This window comes from Ranitomeya imitator, chromosome 4, assembly GCF_032444005.1.
Source record: "Ranitomeya imitator isolate aRanImi1 chromosome 4, aRanImi1.pri, whole genome shotgun sequence".
NCBI classification, from domain to species: Eukaryota; Metazoa; Chordata; class Amphibia; order Anura; family Dendrobatidae; genus Ranitomeya; species Ranitomeya imitator.
In genome coordinates this window covers 426,316,382-426,333,747 of record NC_091285.1, presented here as the reverse complement: position 1 = coordinate 426,333,747, position 17,366 = coordinate 426,316,382, and the positions used below count along the sequence as shown (strand labels likewise).

Sequence of the window (17,366 nt, the reverse complement as noted above, 5' to 3'; positions counted from 1 at the left end):
ACAATAATAATTATGACAGGCGTTTGTTTAGAATTATTACGTACCTTAATGTGACCAGGAGACGTTCCTCTGCAGGAATCGCTCTACGGAGCTGGGTGTCCTGTCTCTGGATGGCTCCTTGGACACAAGCAAGCAAATCCCGAAAGGTCTCTTGAGACATTATGGTATATTCCGGAAATTTGTCTGGGTTGGCATTGAGCTCGCTGTATAGGGTGTGGTGGGCTCCATGGCTCTCCCGGACTTCAATAATGGGGTGTCTCCAATAACGCTGACGCCATGTTTTTCTCTGTCTTTCTCTATTTCTTTGTTGCTCCCAAGCAAATGCACAGGCAAGAAACAGCTTGATACTTAAATCCAGGTTAAAATAAAAGCTCTCCATGCGAAGATCCATCGTGACACAGGATACAGTACCAAACTGAAGATTTCAGCTGTCCAAGGGTCTATATAAAGATATTTCATAACACACGCCCACTGATATCCCATTGGCGGTGTCTGTTTATCTAGATTTTTCTCCTGTAAAATTTACACCATGCGCACAAAAAACGCAAACGCATGCAAAATGCATGAAAAAGCATGCAAACGCTGCGGTTTTTTTGACCGCATGCGTAAGCTTATGCATCTAAAACCCACTGCGTTTGCACGCGTTTGCATACGGTTTATCGTGCGTTTCAGGTTGCGGAAGATACGCTGCAGATTCCAACGCAAATATGAAACTAGCCTTAGAGAGAGTATAATGTCTTGAATTGTCAACTAAAATCACTTTTGAAAAATACAGTAGCATGAGTACATTCTGAGTAAACACTAAACTAAATGAGGCTTTCTATATGACAGTATGATTGTAGTGGATCTTCTCGTCATCCTCTTTAGACAAGTAATTAGGATTCTGTGCTTGCTCCATTACCTTTGACACACTGTTAAAGATAAAATATGTCTCACCTCTAAGCCTTTTCCTATATGGCTCTCATTCAATTTAAGTCCAAATGTATACAAGACAGATGCATGTGGCTCATTCAACATACCATTTTCTATATGACTGAATTGCTGTGTGGGTGTAATCTTTTGAATCCTCCACAGTCTGATGTGGATTAATTGCCGATTCTTGTTCAAAACATGGCTACATGTGGGGGGTTAGTGCTATTGTGAGGCTTATGTTGTAATTATGCACCTAATTTTCTTGTAATCTTTTGGCACATTTGTTCACCCATTGTTTAGATGACATTCACTTTTCACAAAAAAAAAAAAACAGTAAATAGATTAAAAGAAGGTAATGCATAGCATACATTGTATATGACAGGGCAGGGATTTCTTTGGTTGAAAACCCATTTTCTCAATCAATTTCCATCACTATACAAATTGTGTATATGGGCATACTTAGTCCATATGTAGAAAAATTGGTACATACTCTGCAGCATGTAGCAACACAAACATGACTCAGACTGAATTCATCCCCATCAGAGGGTTTGTTAAGAGCCTCCAACGCAGATTCATTCAAGATTAATGGAAAACAGAACCATTTATGCAGTGCTATTTTGATATCAAAACTATGGACACCTTGATAGATCCCGATAGATTCCATTAATTCAATACGGTAAGGCTGTGTGCACATGTTCCAGATTTTTCACGCTTTTTTCCGCTATAAAAACGCAATAAAACCGCGACAAAAACGCATGCATTAAGCATCCTATTAATAGAATGCATTCCGCAATTTTTGTGCACATGTTGAGCTTTTTTCCACACAAAAATGCATCACGGTAAAATATGCAGCATGTTCATTAATTTTGCGGATTTTTCGCAGATTTCCCACTATTTAATGCATTGGGAAGCTCCGGAAAAAAAAAAGCAAAAAATCCGCGCAAAAAACGCATGCAGATTTCCTGCATAAAAAGTCTGGTTTTGTTCAGGAAATTTCTGCAAAGAATCCTGACGTGTGCACATAGCCTTAGTAGGGAACTGTTGGTATCAGCTGTATGTCGGATCTGGCACTGCATCATGGTGTATCATGGAGTCTCTGTACAGCACTACATAATAACATCCACTAAGCACAGTATCCATTACAGGACTTAACCCCTTCAAGACCCAGCCTATTTTGACCTTAAAGACCTTGCCGTTTTTTGCAATTCTGACCAGTGTCCCTTTATGAGGTAATAACTCAGGAACGCTTCAACGGATCCTAGCGGTTCTGAGATTGTTTTTTCGTGACATATTGGGCTTCATGTTAGTGGTAAATTTAGGTCAATAAATTCTGCATTTATTTGTGATAAACACGGAAATTTGGCGAAAATTTTGAAAATTTCGCAATTTTCACATTTTGAATTTTTATTCTGTTAAACCAGAGAGATATGTGACACAAAATAGTTAATAAATAACATTTCCCACATGTTTACTTTACATCAGCACAATTTTGGAAACAAAATTTTTTTTTGTTAGGAAGTTATAAGGGTTAAAATTTGACCAGCGATTTGTCATTTTTACAACGAAATTTACAAAACCATTTTTTTTAGGGACCACCTCACATTTGAAGTCAGTTTGAGGGGTCTATATGGCTGAAAATACCCAAAAGTGACACCATTCTAAAAACTGCACCCCTCAAGGTACTCAAAACCACATTCAAGAAGTTTATTAACCCTTCAGGTGCTTCACAGCAGCAGAAGCAACATGGAAGGAAAAAATGAACATTTAACTTTTTAGTCACAAAAATTATCTTTTAGCAACAATTTTTTTATTTTCCCAATGGTAAAAGGAGAAACTGAACCACGAAAGTTGTTGTCCAATTTGTCCTGAGTACGCTGATACCTCATATGTGGGGGTAAACCACTGTTTGGGCGCACGGCAGGGCTTGGAAGGGAAGGCGCGCCATTTGACTTTTTGAATCAAAAATTGGCTCCACTCTTTAGCGGACACCATGTCACGTTTGGAGAGCCCCCGTGTGCCTAAAAATTGGAGCTCCCCCACAAATGACCCCATTTTGGAAACTAGACGCCCCAAGGAACTTATCTAGATGCATAGTGAGCACTTTGAACCCCCAGGTGCTTCACAAATTGATCCGTAAAAATGAAAAAGTACTTTTTTTTCACAAAAAAATTCTTTTAGCCTCAATTTTTTCATTTTCACATGGGCAACAGGATAAAATGGATCCTAAAATGTGTTGGGCAATTTCTCCTGAGTACACCAATACCTCACATGTGGGGGTAAACCACTGTTTGGGCACATGGTAAGGCTCGGAAGGGAAGGAGCGCCATTTGACTTTTTGAATGAAAAATTATTTCCATCGTTAGCGGACACCATGTCGCGTTTGGATAGCTCCTGTGTGCCTAAACATTGGCGCTCCCCCACAAGTGACCCCATTTTGGAAACTAGACCCCCCAAGGAACTTATTTAGTTGCCTAGTGAGCACTTTAAACCCTCAGGTGCTTCACAAATTGATCTGTAAAAATGAAAAAGTACTTTTTTTTCACAAAAAAATTATTTTCGCCTCAATTTTTTCATTTTCACATGGGCAGTAGGATAAAATGGATCATAAAATTTGTTGGGCAATTTCTCCCGAGTACGCCGATACCTCATATGTGGGGGTAAACCACTGTTTGGGCACACGGCAGGGCTCGGAAGGGAAGGCGCGCCATTTGACTTTTTGAATGGAAAATTAGCTCCAATTGTTAGCGGACACCATGTCGCGTTTGGAGAGCCCCCTGTGTGCCTAAACATTGGAGCTCCCCCACAAGTGACCCCATTTTGGAAACTAGACCCCCCAAGGAACTTATCTAGATGCATATTGAGCACTTTAAACCCCCAGGTGCTTCACAGAAGTTTATAACGCAGAGCCATGAAAATAAAAAATAATTTTTCTTTCCTCAAAAATGATTTTTTAGCCTGGAATTTCCTATTTTGCCAAGGATAATGGGAGAAATTGGACCCCAAATATTGTTGTCCAGTTTGTCCTGAGTACGCTGATACCCCATATGTGGGGGTAAACCACTGTTTGGGCGCACGGCAGGGCTCGGAAGGGATGGCACGCCATTTGGCTTTTTAAATGGAAAATTAGCTCCAATCATTAGCGGACACCATGTCACGTTTGGAGAGCCCCTGTGTGCTTAAACATTGGAGATCCCCCAGAAATGACACCATTTTGGAAACTAGACCCCCAAAGGAACTAATCTAGATGTGTGGTGAGGACTTTGAACCCCCAAGTGCTTCACAGAAGTTTATAACGCAGAGCCATGAAAATAAAAAAAAAAATTATTTTCTCAAAAATGATCTTTTAGCCTGCAATTTTTTATTTTCCCAAGGGTAACAGGAGAAATTTGACCCCAAAAGTTGTTGTCCAGTTTCTCCTGAGTACGCTGATACCCCATATGTGGGGGTAAATCACTGTTTGGGCACATGCCGGGGCTCGGAAGTGAAGTAGTGACGTTTTGAAATGCAGACTTTGATGGAATGCTCTGTGGGCGTCACGTTGCGTTTGCAGAGCCCCTGATGTGGCTTAACAGTAGAAACCCCCCACAAGTGACCCCATTTTGGAAACTAGACCCCCAAAGGAACTTATCTAGATGTGTGGTGAGCACTTTGAACCCCCAAGTGCTTCATAGAAGTTTATAATGCAGAGCCGTGAAAATAATAAATACGTTTTCTTTCCTCAAAAATAATTATTTAGCCCAGAATTTTTTAATTTTCCCAAGGGTAACAGGAGAAATTTGACCCCAAAAGTTGTTGTCCAGTTTCTCCTGAGTACGGTGATACCCCATATGTGGGGGTAAACTACTGTTTGGGCACATGCCGGGGCTCGGAATTGAAGTAGTGACGTTTTGAAATGCAGACTTTGATGGAATGCTCTGCGGGCGTCAGGTTGCGTTTGCAGAGCCCCTGATGTGCCTAAACAGTAGAAACCCCCCACAAGTGACCCCATTTTGGAAACTAGACCCTGAAAGGAACTTATCTAGATGTGTGGTGAGCACTTTGAACCCCCAAGTGCTTCATAGAAGTTTATAATGCAGAGCCGTGAAAATAATAAATACGTTTTCTTTCCTCAAAAATAATTATTTAGCCCAGAATTTTTTATTTTCCCAAGGGTTACAGGAGAAATTGGACCCCAAAAGTTGTTGTCCAGTTTCTCCTGAGTACGCTGATACCCCATATGTGGGGGTAAACCACTGTTTGGGCACACGTCGGGGCTCAGAAGGGAAGTAGTGACTTTTGAAATGCAGACTTTGATGGAATGGTCTGCGGGTGTCACGTTGCGTTTGCAGAGCCCCTGGTGTGCCTAAACAGTAGAGACCCCCCACAAGTGACCCCATTTTAGAAACTAGACCCCCCAAGGAACTTATCTAGATATGTGGTGAGCACTTTGAACCCCCAAGTGCTTCACAGACGTTTACAACGCAGAGCCGTGAAAATAAAAAATCATTTTTCTTTCCTCAAAAATTATGTTTTAGCAAGCATTTTTTTAGATTCACAAGGGTAACAGGAGAAATTGGACCCCAGTAATTGTTGCGCAGTTTGTCCTGAGTATGCTGGTACCCCATATGTGGGGGTAAACCACTGTTTGGGCACACGTCAGGGCTCGGAAGTGAGGGAGCACCATTTGACTTTTTGAATACGAGATTGGCTGGAATCAATGGTGGCGCCATGTTGCGTTTGGAGACCCCTGATGTGCCTAAACAGTGGTAACCCCTCAATTCTAACTCCAACACTAACCCCAACACACCCCTAACCCTAATCCCAACTGTAGCCATAACCCTAATCACAACACTAACCCCAACACACCCCTAACCCTAATCCCAACTGTAGCCATAATCCTAATCACAACCCTAACCCCAACACACCCCTAACCCTAACCACAACCCTAATTCCAACCCTAACCCTAAGGCTATGTGCCCACGTTGCGGATTCGTGTGAGATATTTCCGCACCATTTTTGAAAAATCGGCGGGTAAAAGGCACTGTGTTTTACCTGCGGATTTTCCGCGGATTTCCAGTGTTTTTTGTGCGGATTTCACCTGCGGATTCCTATTGAGGAACAGGTGTAAAACGCTGCGGAATCCGCACAAAGAATTGACATGCTGCGGAAAATACAACGCAGCGTTCCCGCGCGGTATTTTCCGCACCATGGGCACAGCGGATTTGGTTTTTCATATGTTTACATGGTACTGTAAACCTGATGGAACACTGCTGCGAATCCGCAGCCAAATCCGCACCGTGTGCACATAGCCTAATTCTAAAGGTATGTGCACACGCTGCGGGTCCGCAGCAGTTTCCCATGAGTGTACAGTTCAATGTAAACCTATGGGAAACAAAAATCGCTGTACACATGCTGCGGAAAAACTGCACGGAAACGCAGCGGTTTACATTCCGCAGCATGTCACTTCTTTGTGCGGATTCCGCAGCGGTTTTACAACTGCTCCAATAGAAAATCGCAATTGTAAAACCGCAGTGAAATGCGCAGAAAAAAACGCGGTAAATCCGCCATAAATCCGCAGCGGTTTAGCACTGCGGATTTATCAAATCCGCAGCGGAAAAATCCGCAGAGGACCAGAATACGTGTGCACATTCCTAACCCTAACCCTAGCCCTAACCCTACCCCTAACCCTAACCCTACCCCTAACCCTACCCCTAACCCTACCCCTACCCCTACCCCTAACCCTACCCCTACCCCTAGCCCTAACCCTAACCCTAACCCTAACCCTACCCCTTACCCTAACCCTATTCTAACATTAGTGGAAAAAAAAAAATTTCTTTATTTTTTTATTGTCCCTACCTATGGGGGTGACAAAGGGGGGGGGTCATTTATTATTTTTTTTATTTTGATCACTGAGATAGATTATATCTCAGTGATCAAAATGCACTTTGGAACGAATCTGCCGGCCGGCAGATTCGGCGGGCGCACTGCGCATGCGCCCGCCATTTTGGAAGATGGCGGCGCCCGGGAGAAGACGGACGGGACCACGGCTGGATCGGTAAGTATGATAGGGTGGGGGGGGGCCAACGGGGGGGGGATCGGAGCACGGGGGGGGGGATCGGAGCACGGGGGGGGGAATCGGAGCGCGGGAGGGGTGGAACGGAGCGCGGGGGGCGTGGAACGGAGCACGGGGGGGCTGGAATGGAGCACGGGGGGGTGGAACGGAGCACGGGGGGGTGGATCGGAGTGCAGGGGGGGTGATTGGAGCACGGGGGGGTGATTGGAGCACGGGGGGAGCGGACACGAGCACGGGGGGGAGCGGAGCACTGGACGGAGGGGAGCCGGAGCAGTGTACCGGCCAGATCGGGGGGGTGGGGGGGCGATCGGAGGGGTGGGGTGGGGGCACACTAGTATTTCCAGCCATGGCCGATGATATTTCAGCATCGGCCATGGCTGGATTGTAATATTTCACCCGTTATAATGGGTGAAATATTACAAATCGCTCTGATTGGCAGTTTCACTTTCAACAGCCAATCAGAGCGATCGTAGCCACGAGGGGGTGAAGCCACCCCCCCTGGGCTAAACTACCACTCCCCCTGTCCCTGCAGATCGGGTGAAATGGGAGTTAACCCTTTCACCCGATCTGCAGGGACGCGATCTTTCCATGACGCCGCATAGGCGTCATGGGTCGGAATGGCACCGACTTTCATGACGCCTACGTGGCGTCAAAGGTCGGGAAGGGGTTAATATTACAAAATCCTATAGAAAAAGTCACCTACATACCTCCATAATTGAAAGACAAAGAAACAGCAGAGTCCCATAGAAGTGTATCGGTTCCATATTATGTCTCTTCACTATGGAACTACAGTATATTACAGTCAAGTGCGTTAGCCCTTCAGGGACGGCAATGAGTGTGTGCTTTTTTAGGTGGCACATCTATGCTGAACATGTATAAAGGGAATCTCTCTCAGGTTTTATAGAGAGCAGCATAATATAAGGGCAGAGACCTTGATTCTAGTCGTCGGTCACTTCCTGGGTTCCTTGCTCTAGTTTTCATAATATCACTGTTTTATCTGCTCATCCTGTCAGTTGTTCGCTCAGTCTATCCCCGCCAGTATTACTGATTGACATTTGTCTTCTTACGCTATACATATTCAGAAAGCTGATAATCAGTGGCAAGAGAGCAATTATTGAGAGTGCTAGCAGATAAAGACCCCCGATTCATTAAAGTAGATGGCCAACAATGAAAGTACATTTTATTCAATAGATCTTGGAAGAATAATAACAAGTTCCACAAATGGATGTTTTAAAAAAATTATCTGTGCTGAGATAATCTTATAAATGTGACCCTGCTATTTAATGTTTAATGGCTATGTCTCAACATGAATAGTTGCTCCATTTCGTGGTCGGCAGATACCAACAACTCCAGGCCGAGGGGAGGAAGTACAAATCACTTATGATAGACGAAATAGCAGGAGCTCACAGCTGCTGCTTTCTAAGGTAATATACTGTACTTCCTTGCCTGAGGAAACATATTTGTCTTCCTGAGGTAACATATTTCCTGCCTGGAGAAGGAGCCATTGTGAGCTTAAAAGCTTGCAAATATATTTTTTCTTGATAGCCAGAAAAGGTATCACTCTGAGAATACTTTTGTAATTTTTGGGTATAAAAGTATTTCTATCGACTTTTCTGGCTAACACGGTGCCACAATATAATTTTTTATTGTGCATCCTTGCCTGTGGTAACATATTTCCATTCCTGAGGTAACACACTTCCCTTCCTGAGATAAAATATTTCACTGCCTGAGCTAACACATATCCCATCCAGAGGTAACACATTTCCCTGACTGAGGTAACACATTTCACTGCCTGAGGTAACACATTTTCTTGCCTGAGGTAACACATTTCACTGCCTTAGGTAACATATTTTTTTTCCTGAGGTAACATTTGCTTGCCTGAGGTAACATTTCCCTTCTTGAGGTTTCACACTTCCCTTCCTGAGGTAAAATTTTTTACTGCCTGAGGTAACACATATCCCATCCTGAGGCAACACATTTCACTGCCTGAGGTAACACTTCCCTTCACACATTTCCCTTCCTGAGGTAAATCATTCCCCTTCCAGAGGTAAAACATTTCCCTGCATGAGGTAAAACATTTTCCTTCCTTAGGTAACACATTTCCCTTCCTGAGGTAACACATTTTCCTTGCTGAGTTGACACATTTCACACACGGAGATAAAACAGGAGTGAGTTTTTTCCCACATCTCCAGTCCTCTGAGCTCATCATAACTCAAGTCAGTGAGGTAGGAACTCTACCAGCCGCTGAGCTTTTATCTCAACTACTTGATTTATGATGAGCAGGACTGGTGACACCGCAAAAATACTCAGTACTTTGGTAAAACAGACAGGAAAATGTATTACCTCAGAAAGTAGCAACTGCCAGGCCCTGCTGTTTCATCTGTATACTTGCTTATCAAATTGTATATTTCTACCCTAGCCATGTTCCTGAACAGTTAGACCGAACACGGCCATTACACAGTACGTAGCAGGGACACATTTATAAGATTATCTCAGCACAGGAACATTTTTATAACACATCTAACTGTGGAACTTATTATTTATTCCAAAATCTAATAATGAAAATGTACTTTGTTAGTAAGACAACCCCTTTAAGATGTTTTTGCCAGTTTTCGGGAGTAAAACACCTTAATAACTCAGAAGATGCACAAAAACTCTACGACTTTTGGTGTTTTAGCCAAAATGGGCAGAGCACGGGGAGAACAGAGTGGCTATGTCTGCCTGTTTAATTCATGAAAAGATAGGCCATTTTAGTGGCATAAATTTAACCAAAAAATGTACTCCAGTTCTTGACTAGAGTACATTTCTGGCGAAGAGTCACAGCACTTGCAAGATGCGCGCCCCATCATTAAGTCTTAATGAGTCAGGCCCAAAGTGTTTCATCAAAACTATACCAAGATGCCAAGTAGATAAGCAATGTTAAAATCAGGGTCTCTGTGTCTTCTTTATACTGCTCTCAGATGTGGCTGCAAAAACCTGATGACAAATCAACTTAGGCTACTTTCACACTAGCATCGTACGACGCACGACGCAATGCGTTGTGGCGACGTACCGACGCATGCTGTGAAAGCGCAGCACAACGGGGGCAGCGGATGCAGTTTTACAATGCATCCGCTGCCCCATTGTGAGCTCCGGGGAGAAGGGGGCGGAGTTCCGGCCACGCATGCGCGGTCGGAAATGGCGGACACAACGCACCAAAAAACGTTACATGCAACGTTTTTTGGTGCGGACGGTCCGCCACAACACAACACAACCGTCGCACGACGGTTGCGAAGTGTGGCAATGCGTTGCAATGCGTCGCGAATACAAGCCTATGGAGAAAAAACGCATCCTGCAGACAACTTTGCAGGATGCGTTTTTTCTACAAAACGACGCATTGCGACGTGCGTCGTACGACGCCAGTGTGAAAGTAGCCTTACTCATGTTGTCTGAAACTGACAAAATACTTAGATCTAGGTCAGTGGTCCCCAACTCCAGGCCTCGAGGGCCGCCAACAGTGCAGGTTTTCAGGATTTCCTTAGTATTGCACAGGGGTTGGAATCATCACCTGTGCAGATGATCACATTACCACCGATGCAATACTAAAGAAATCCTGAAAACCTGCACTGTTGGCGGCCCTCGAGGCCTGGAGTTGGGGACCCCTGATCTAGGTACTCTACCAAAAATAAAGAGGAATAACACTATACACAATGGGTTCAAAACAAATCTATTATTTTTTTGAGCTTTGCATTTCCCTTTATTTGAGAAATTCTGGACCTGATACTTACAGACACAGAAAACTGTCCACCTTTATAAATATATAAACCATGTAAGCAGATTATAAAGCAGTCTCTTACTTTGGTGTGAAGTTTGGCAAACTGTTTGTCGTCCAGTAGCGTCTGTGTGTAAACTCTTCTCTTATAGCGGAACTAAAAAGATATAAAACATAGATAAAACAGGTTCAGGTAACATATATGTGCTTATGTACATTTGTTTCATTACGATATGCTTGCACTACTCAGCATGTAATATAAAATCCATCACTCACACAATATCAGTCAGTTCTTGATATTTGTACATTCCGATCCTATTCTTTCATATAGAAAATCTTCAATGCCAATACTAAGCTAAGCTTTGTTTATTTACAATGATAAACAGGTACGGTATTTATCTCCTATTTATATGTGCATGTAGCTCTTTCAATGACAAGTCCAGCAATTCATTTACATGGCCAGTCCGTTCCTCCATTACCGAGAAATCAGAGTTTTAATTACTATGAAAATGAGGTTGAAGAACTATAGTAGATTGGAAGCCTCTGTCATTCCAGCTCTATCCCCGGCCCAGGGGTGCCTCCTCCTGCTATTTGTCTTCAGGCAAAGGAACCACCAGTCAAGCACTGGGCAGTGAGGTGAGGCTTCAGATCTAAAGGCTCATCGGCATATCAATTCAAATGCTTATTTCTCAGTAATGGAGGAACAGACTGGCCATGTAAAGGTATTTCTGGACTTGTCAATGAAAGAGCTAAATTCACATATACAGTTAGGTCCAGAAATATTTGGACAGTGACACAAGTTTTGGAATTTTATCTGTTTACCAAACCATGCTCATGATACAGTTATATAATCAATATGGGCTAAAAGTGCAGACTCTCAGCTTTAATTTGAAGGTATTCATATCTTAATTGGACTAGGGGTTTAGAAATTACAGCTCTTTAATATGTAGCTGCCTTTTTTAAAGGAACAAAAGTAATTATAAAATTATCTCAAAAGCTCAGCAATGGGGTGCATGGGCTATTCCCTTGTTAATCCATAATCAATTAAGCAGGTAAAAGGTCTGGAGCTGATTCCAGGTGAAACATTTGCATTTGGAAGCTGTTGCTGTGAACCCACAACATGCGATCAAAGAATCCCTCAACTGATGTGCAACAGACCATCATTACATTGAAAAAAAAGAAGAAACCCATTAGAGAGATAGCAGAAATGTTAGTCATGGTCAAATCAAAAGTTTGGTACATTCTGCAAAAAAAAAAAAGAGTGCACTGGTGAGACTGGGAACTCAAACAGGCCTGGACATCCACAAAAGACAACAGTGGTGGATGATTACAGAATCCTTTCCATGGTAAAAAAAAAAAAAAAAAAAAAAAACATCAACACAAGTGAAGAACACTTTCCAGGAAGTAGGTGCTTTTATGCAGCATTGTATGGGGCAAATGTTTCTACGGATCATCTTATGGGGCCGTTATTAACCTTTGTGCAGCATTATATGGGGTATATTTTAATATGGAGCATCTTATGGGGCGTATTTTTGTATGGAGAATGTTATGGGGCCCATCATGAACTGTATGGAGCATTATATGGGGCTCCTGATTCAATATGGATATTCAAAAACACTTAACCTACTGATGTCTCAATTAATTTTACTTTTATTGGTATCTATTTTTATTTTTGAAATTTACCAGTAGATGCTGCATTTCCCACCCTAGGCTTATACTCGAGTCATTATGTTTTCCCAGTTTTTTTGTGCCAAAATAAGGGGGGATGGCTTATACTCGGGTCGGCTTATACTCGAGTACATACGGTACATATATACCGTATATAAAGTTGTACAAAAGCATGATCCTTTATAATGACAAGTAAAAAGCTATGATCTTACCTCCAGGTAGGGTACAGGTGTGGCCAAAGAAGGTGGATATTCCCGTAGCAGTCGCTCTTCGTCAAGGAATTTCCCAGCTCTACCATTAAATGCTGGCTGGAAGAGTCCATAATTTAGAACGTCCTTCAGGCTGTGGTTTAGAGTGCACAAGATGCGCTGTTTGGACACCCAAACCGGAGCATCAGGGTTCAGCCGGAGGCACTTCTACACATCGAAAGAAGCAAAATCAAGTGTTAGACTCTTTTCAGATATAAAACTCAGCTTTATCAGGATAACTAGCATATGACATGGTGAATGTCAGGCTAACAATGTTTCCTATATGGATCCAGCAGACGATCGCATTCACAAGCCATGAACTCACACTGGAGCCATTAAATATCTACAAACACATTCAATCCAACCTCCATTTCAGACACTCTAAGCCATATCGTTCATAGTATGATGGAGATGACTGAAAGTTCATGGTTCATGCTCGACATTTGTATGGAACCAAAAATGTAACTTACTCATGAGAAACACCAATATACATGAAAGACACTAAATTGTTGGCAACTTAAAAAACATGTTTTCGTCTTTCACATATTAAAATTTACAAAAAGTAAAATGGGATGATGCAATAGTTTGGGCACCCTGCATGGTAAGTACCTAGCAGCACTCCATTTTGAAAGTATGAGAGCTTGTGAATGCTTTTTGTAGCAGACAAGTGTCTTTCAATTCTTGTTTGAGAGATTTTCATCCATCCTTACTTGGAAAAATCTTTCTGAAGGTCTTTTGCAATCAAGCGGGGGTTCCTATTTGACTCTTTAGCAATCCTTCGAGCAGCTCTCACTGAAATATTACTTGGTCTTCCAGACCTTATCTTGACCTCCACTGTTCCTGTTAACTGCCATTTCTTAGCCTGTGTTCACACGCTGCATTTTTGCTGCGTTTTTTTTTCTGCAAGCAAAATCTTCTCTCTTAGCAGTAAAGAAGCTACTTTCAAAAATAATGTTTTTCTGTGTTTTTTGACTGCGTATTTGCTGCGTTTTTATTGTCTTTTGTGCATGCTGATAAAGTTTAATGCCCCCCCAAAAACTTGATGCAACTTACTAAGGGTGCGTGCCCATGATCAGTAACTGCTGCGGGTTTGACGCTGCGTATTTATGCAACGTCAAACTCACAGCGGCCAGGTGTGACAGCACAGTGGATAGGATTTCTAGAAATCCCATGTCCACCTTGTGTACATAGTCACCTGTGGATCACCCACAGAAACCGTCTTTCAAGACCGCAGAATGTATATTTCTCTTGCATTGACGCTGGTCTCTGCAAAATAAATTACATCAATAGAAATGTATTGAATGCGGTAAATCCGCACGGTTCAGTGAACACATGCGGATTTACCTACGTTCAATAGAACGCAGCGCTTTGGATGCAGGGAACATACGCTGCGTCCAAAGCGCTGCTAGTTCCGGATCGTGGGCATTCGGCCTTAAAGTTTTGCACCAAAAACGCATCCAAACCAGATAGCTGTGTTTGTGCACTTACTCATTGCTTCTATGAGTGAAAAAGAGCTGCAAAAACAATGAAAGAAATGACATGCTGCAGTGTTCAAAAACACAGAAGTTTTCCAATTCACAAAACCTACATGAAACAAAATTAGCATAAACTCTGCTGTAACTGAATAAGTAAAAAGCAAAAGAGCATATAAATAACATAGGGATCTTAGTAAACACTGTTTAAAAAATAGCATAAAAGCCATCTCACCATCTGCAAGGTGGCCCTATTTGGGAAGGTCCAACAATAATGTCTAACCATACCATGTGTCAGAAGTGATCTATGTAAATAAGGGCAGACAAAAATCTGGGTCCCAAATTCTGGACACCTCAGCTTTGGAAAGCTTTTTAACCCCTTAACGACCGACAATACGCCTTTTAACAGCGGCAGTTAAGGGGCCTTATTCGTCAGCCCTGCTTTTTAACGTCACTGAGAAATAAGGGTATAGCACCCGCACAGCGTCAGAAAAACATGTATTCAGGTCTGTTTTTACCAACCCCAGTCTTGTGATCGCCGTTATTCACCGAACAACGAAGATCGCAAAAAAAAAAATCCAATTTCCCATTAATTTCTCTCTCCTCCGATATGGTCTAGCATACCAGGGGAGAGAAAAATGGGGTCCTTCAAGACCCCCCGCGCCCCCCCCCGGTAACTTCGCTATCCCTGGAACCTCCAGCTCTTTTCCCCAGGCCTTGGCGTCTTCTTCCTGTAAGACCTCTCCCGGCGCGCCTGCGCACTGCAGTACTTTGCTCTGCCCTCAAAAGGGAGCCGGAGCCGTAGCAGGAAGCAAAGAAAAGGACTTCAACGTATGAAGATGTGAGGCGCCGGATCGGACCGCGACGCCTATCGGACCCGGACTGCAGCGGGACCGCCCCTGGGTGAGTATAATATAACCTGTTTTTCTTATCTTTCAGTTAACATCGGGGGCTTATCTACAGCATTACAGAATGCATTAAAGAATACTGTAGATAAGCCCCTGATGTCGGTGGCCTTAGCTTATAGACGAATTTTGGGGTGACAGGTTCCCTTTATTGGCTAATGTGAACATGCACTTATATGTTGCATGTATACAACTCAAACCAAGCTCAATTTCTGTGTGTGCATGAGATTTCTGAAGTCTCATAGCTTTTTCTGGTACTGTAAAACGCAGCTTTTAATTTGCATAAGAAAAACCGCATCAAAAACACAACGTGTGAACACAGCCCAACTCCAAGATCCTATCCAAATATGTAGGTACATTTCAGGACATTAGGTATCCATGGCTGCGACCACTAGCAACTAGCTAACTGTCACTATATCAGTGGTCGTAACCATGGATACCTAAGGTCCTGCAATGCCTGCACATGAAGAAGGAGGCATAGCGAATCAGAAAAACTATACCACATTTCTAATTGGACGTATTTGCTTTTAATATTATTACTACACCTACTACATATTGGGATAGCATCTTGGAGATGGGAACACCCCTTTAATTACAATTCGAACTGAGGAAAGGGCAACTTGAAAATTCTTTGCTATCTTCTTATAGCCTTTCTGTGCATTGTGGGCCTCCACTATTTTCATATTCAGAGTGCTAGGCAACTGCTTAGACCAAGGTTGGGTAATCTTTTTTCTGCCAAGGGCTATTTGGATATTTAAACCATTTTTTGGGGGCCGTACACACTGCGCACTAACTCCGCCCACAAAGTACGTCCTGACGCTGGCACTGGTGTCAGGACGTAATCTTTCATTTTGCATGCTCCTCAGCATTCAGTAGTGAACACTGTATGTATGTGCTCACAGAGCAAGAAGAAATTAATGGTCCGGCAGATGGCAAAATACAGGTGCCGACCCCAGCACTGCGGAGCCCGGGAATCTGCCTGGGGGCTGAATAGGTCACCGAGGCTGCGGCTCTGAGGTTCCCCACCCTTAGCTTAGAACAGTCCATGGCTGCTGTTTTTTTGGCAAAAGGTTGGAGGAGGCTGGGTTTTTATAAAGCTGGGAAGTTTGCATCACCCGACCTTTCCTAACAATGATAGTGAACAATCCAAAACCCTAACAAGCTAACTAAGGTCTGAAACCTTGGTCACAGTTATCTGAGCACACAAATCTCCAAGGGTGCCCAAACTTTTGCATCGTCCCATTTTCCTTTCTGTAATGTTTTAAATGAAAAAAATGACAATACATTTTTTGTTGCCTAAAATACAAAGGAAATGTGTCATCTGTAACTTTAGCCCTTTTAGAGATCATTTCACAATAACAGGAATTTTGACCAGGGGTGCCCAAACTTTTACATGACACCGTACGTAGTGTAAAGCAGCAAATCCCAAAATTGAATCAAATTCTAGTAAGTACTCTGTAACCTGACTGATTGACCATTGTGAGGCTGGAATCACACATGCAGGTTTCGGCGACGTGCTTGATCCTGTATGGAACACAAATCAGAAGTGAAGCTGCTGGGATCAAGGGAGGTTGAGACATCATCAGATCCTTTCTTAAAAAAGTATAGATTATATGTATATACTTAATTTAGGCACACTGAAAGGTATTTTTACATGGACAATCCCTGTTGTGCACAGCCTTACTTTGGTACTTCATATTTAGATGTGGCAATCAGACTGAACAATACAATGAATTGAAATCTCATTGAAGTAAAGTGTTCCCAGGTTCTAAAAACAGCAGCGCTCTGTATTCTACTAAATTTAGCCACAGCGATCACTTAGTACTGCGCGCACTGCCCCGTACTATAACTGGAGTGCTATACAGAGGACACAATGACAATGTCCAAATCAAGACAACTATGACAACGTATGTGTACCCTATGAGATGATGGTATATACACGTGGAGCTTTTTTGAGACCGTCAAAAACATTGACACTGTTGCCTTTTAAACCAGCGATTTAAGTCAGCTTGATGAGGGAGAGGAGTGGAGTCAGCGGCTACTGATTCATTAACAGGCCATGCCACTTAATGAATCAGGGGCATCTTGATGAGTAGTGTGCGCCTCCTGCACCTTGCCAAAAATCTTACTCCAGTCTTTGACTGAAATAAGATTTCTGGTGTAAGGAAGCTGGTCATAAATCACCGTAGATGCGCTGTGGCGTTAGGGCCCCGCCAAACCCATCCCTCCAACCATTTTCCTAGAGCTGGGATAAACTTGCGTGAAACAGCCAAAAGTCGCACAATGTTTTGTGCAAACTTTTTTGGGCTTTTCAAAGCAATTTACACCAGAATTTTGGCTAAATTCCATTGAAGCATC

At 42.8% G+C, this 17,366-nt stretch overlaps 1 protein-coding gene across 4 annotated transcripts in view; it reads right to left on the bottom strand.

The window, feature by feature from the left end:
* Positions 1 to 17,366, bottom strand: part of SHANK3 (SH3 and multiple ankyrin repeat domains 3) — a 614,328-nt gene that overhangs the window by 283,846 nt on the left and 313,116 nt on the right. For all 4 annotated transcript variants that reach the window (XM_069765494.1, XM_069765495.1, XM_069765496.1 and 1 more), the window contains exons 4-5: positions 12,596 to 12,799; positions 10,801 to 10,872 (exon numbers count right to left, since the gene is read on the bottom strand). In XM_069765494.1, coding sequence (XP_069621595.1) covers positions 10,801 to 10,872; positions 12,596 to 12,799 — 276 coding nt within the window. The remainder of the gene's footprint in view (positions 1 to 10,800; positions 10,873 to 12,595; positions 12,800 to 17,366) is intronic.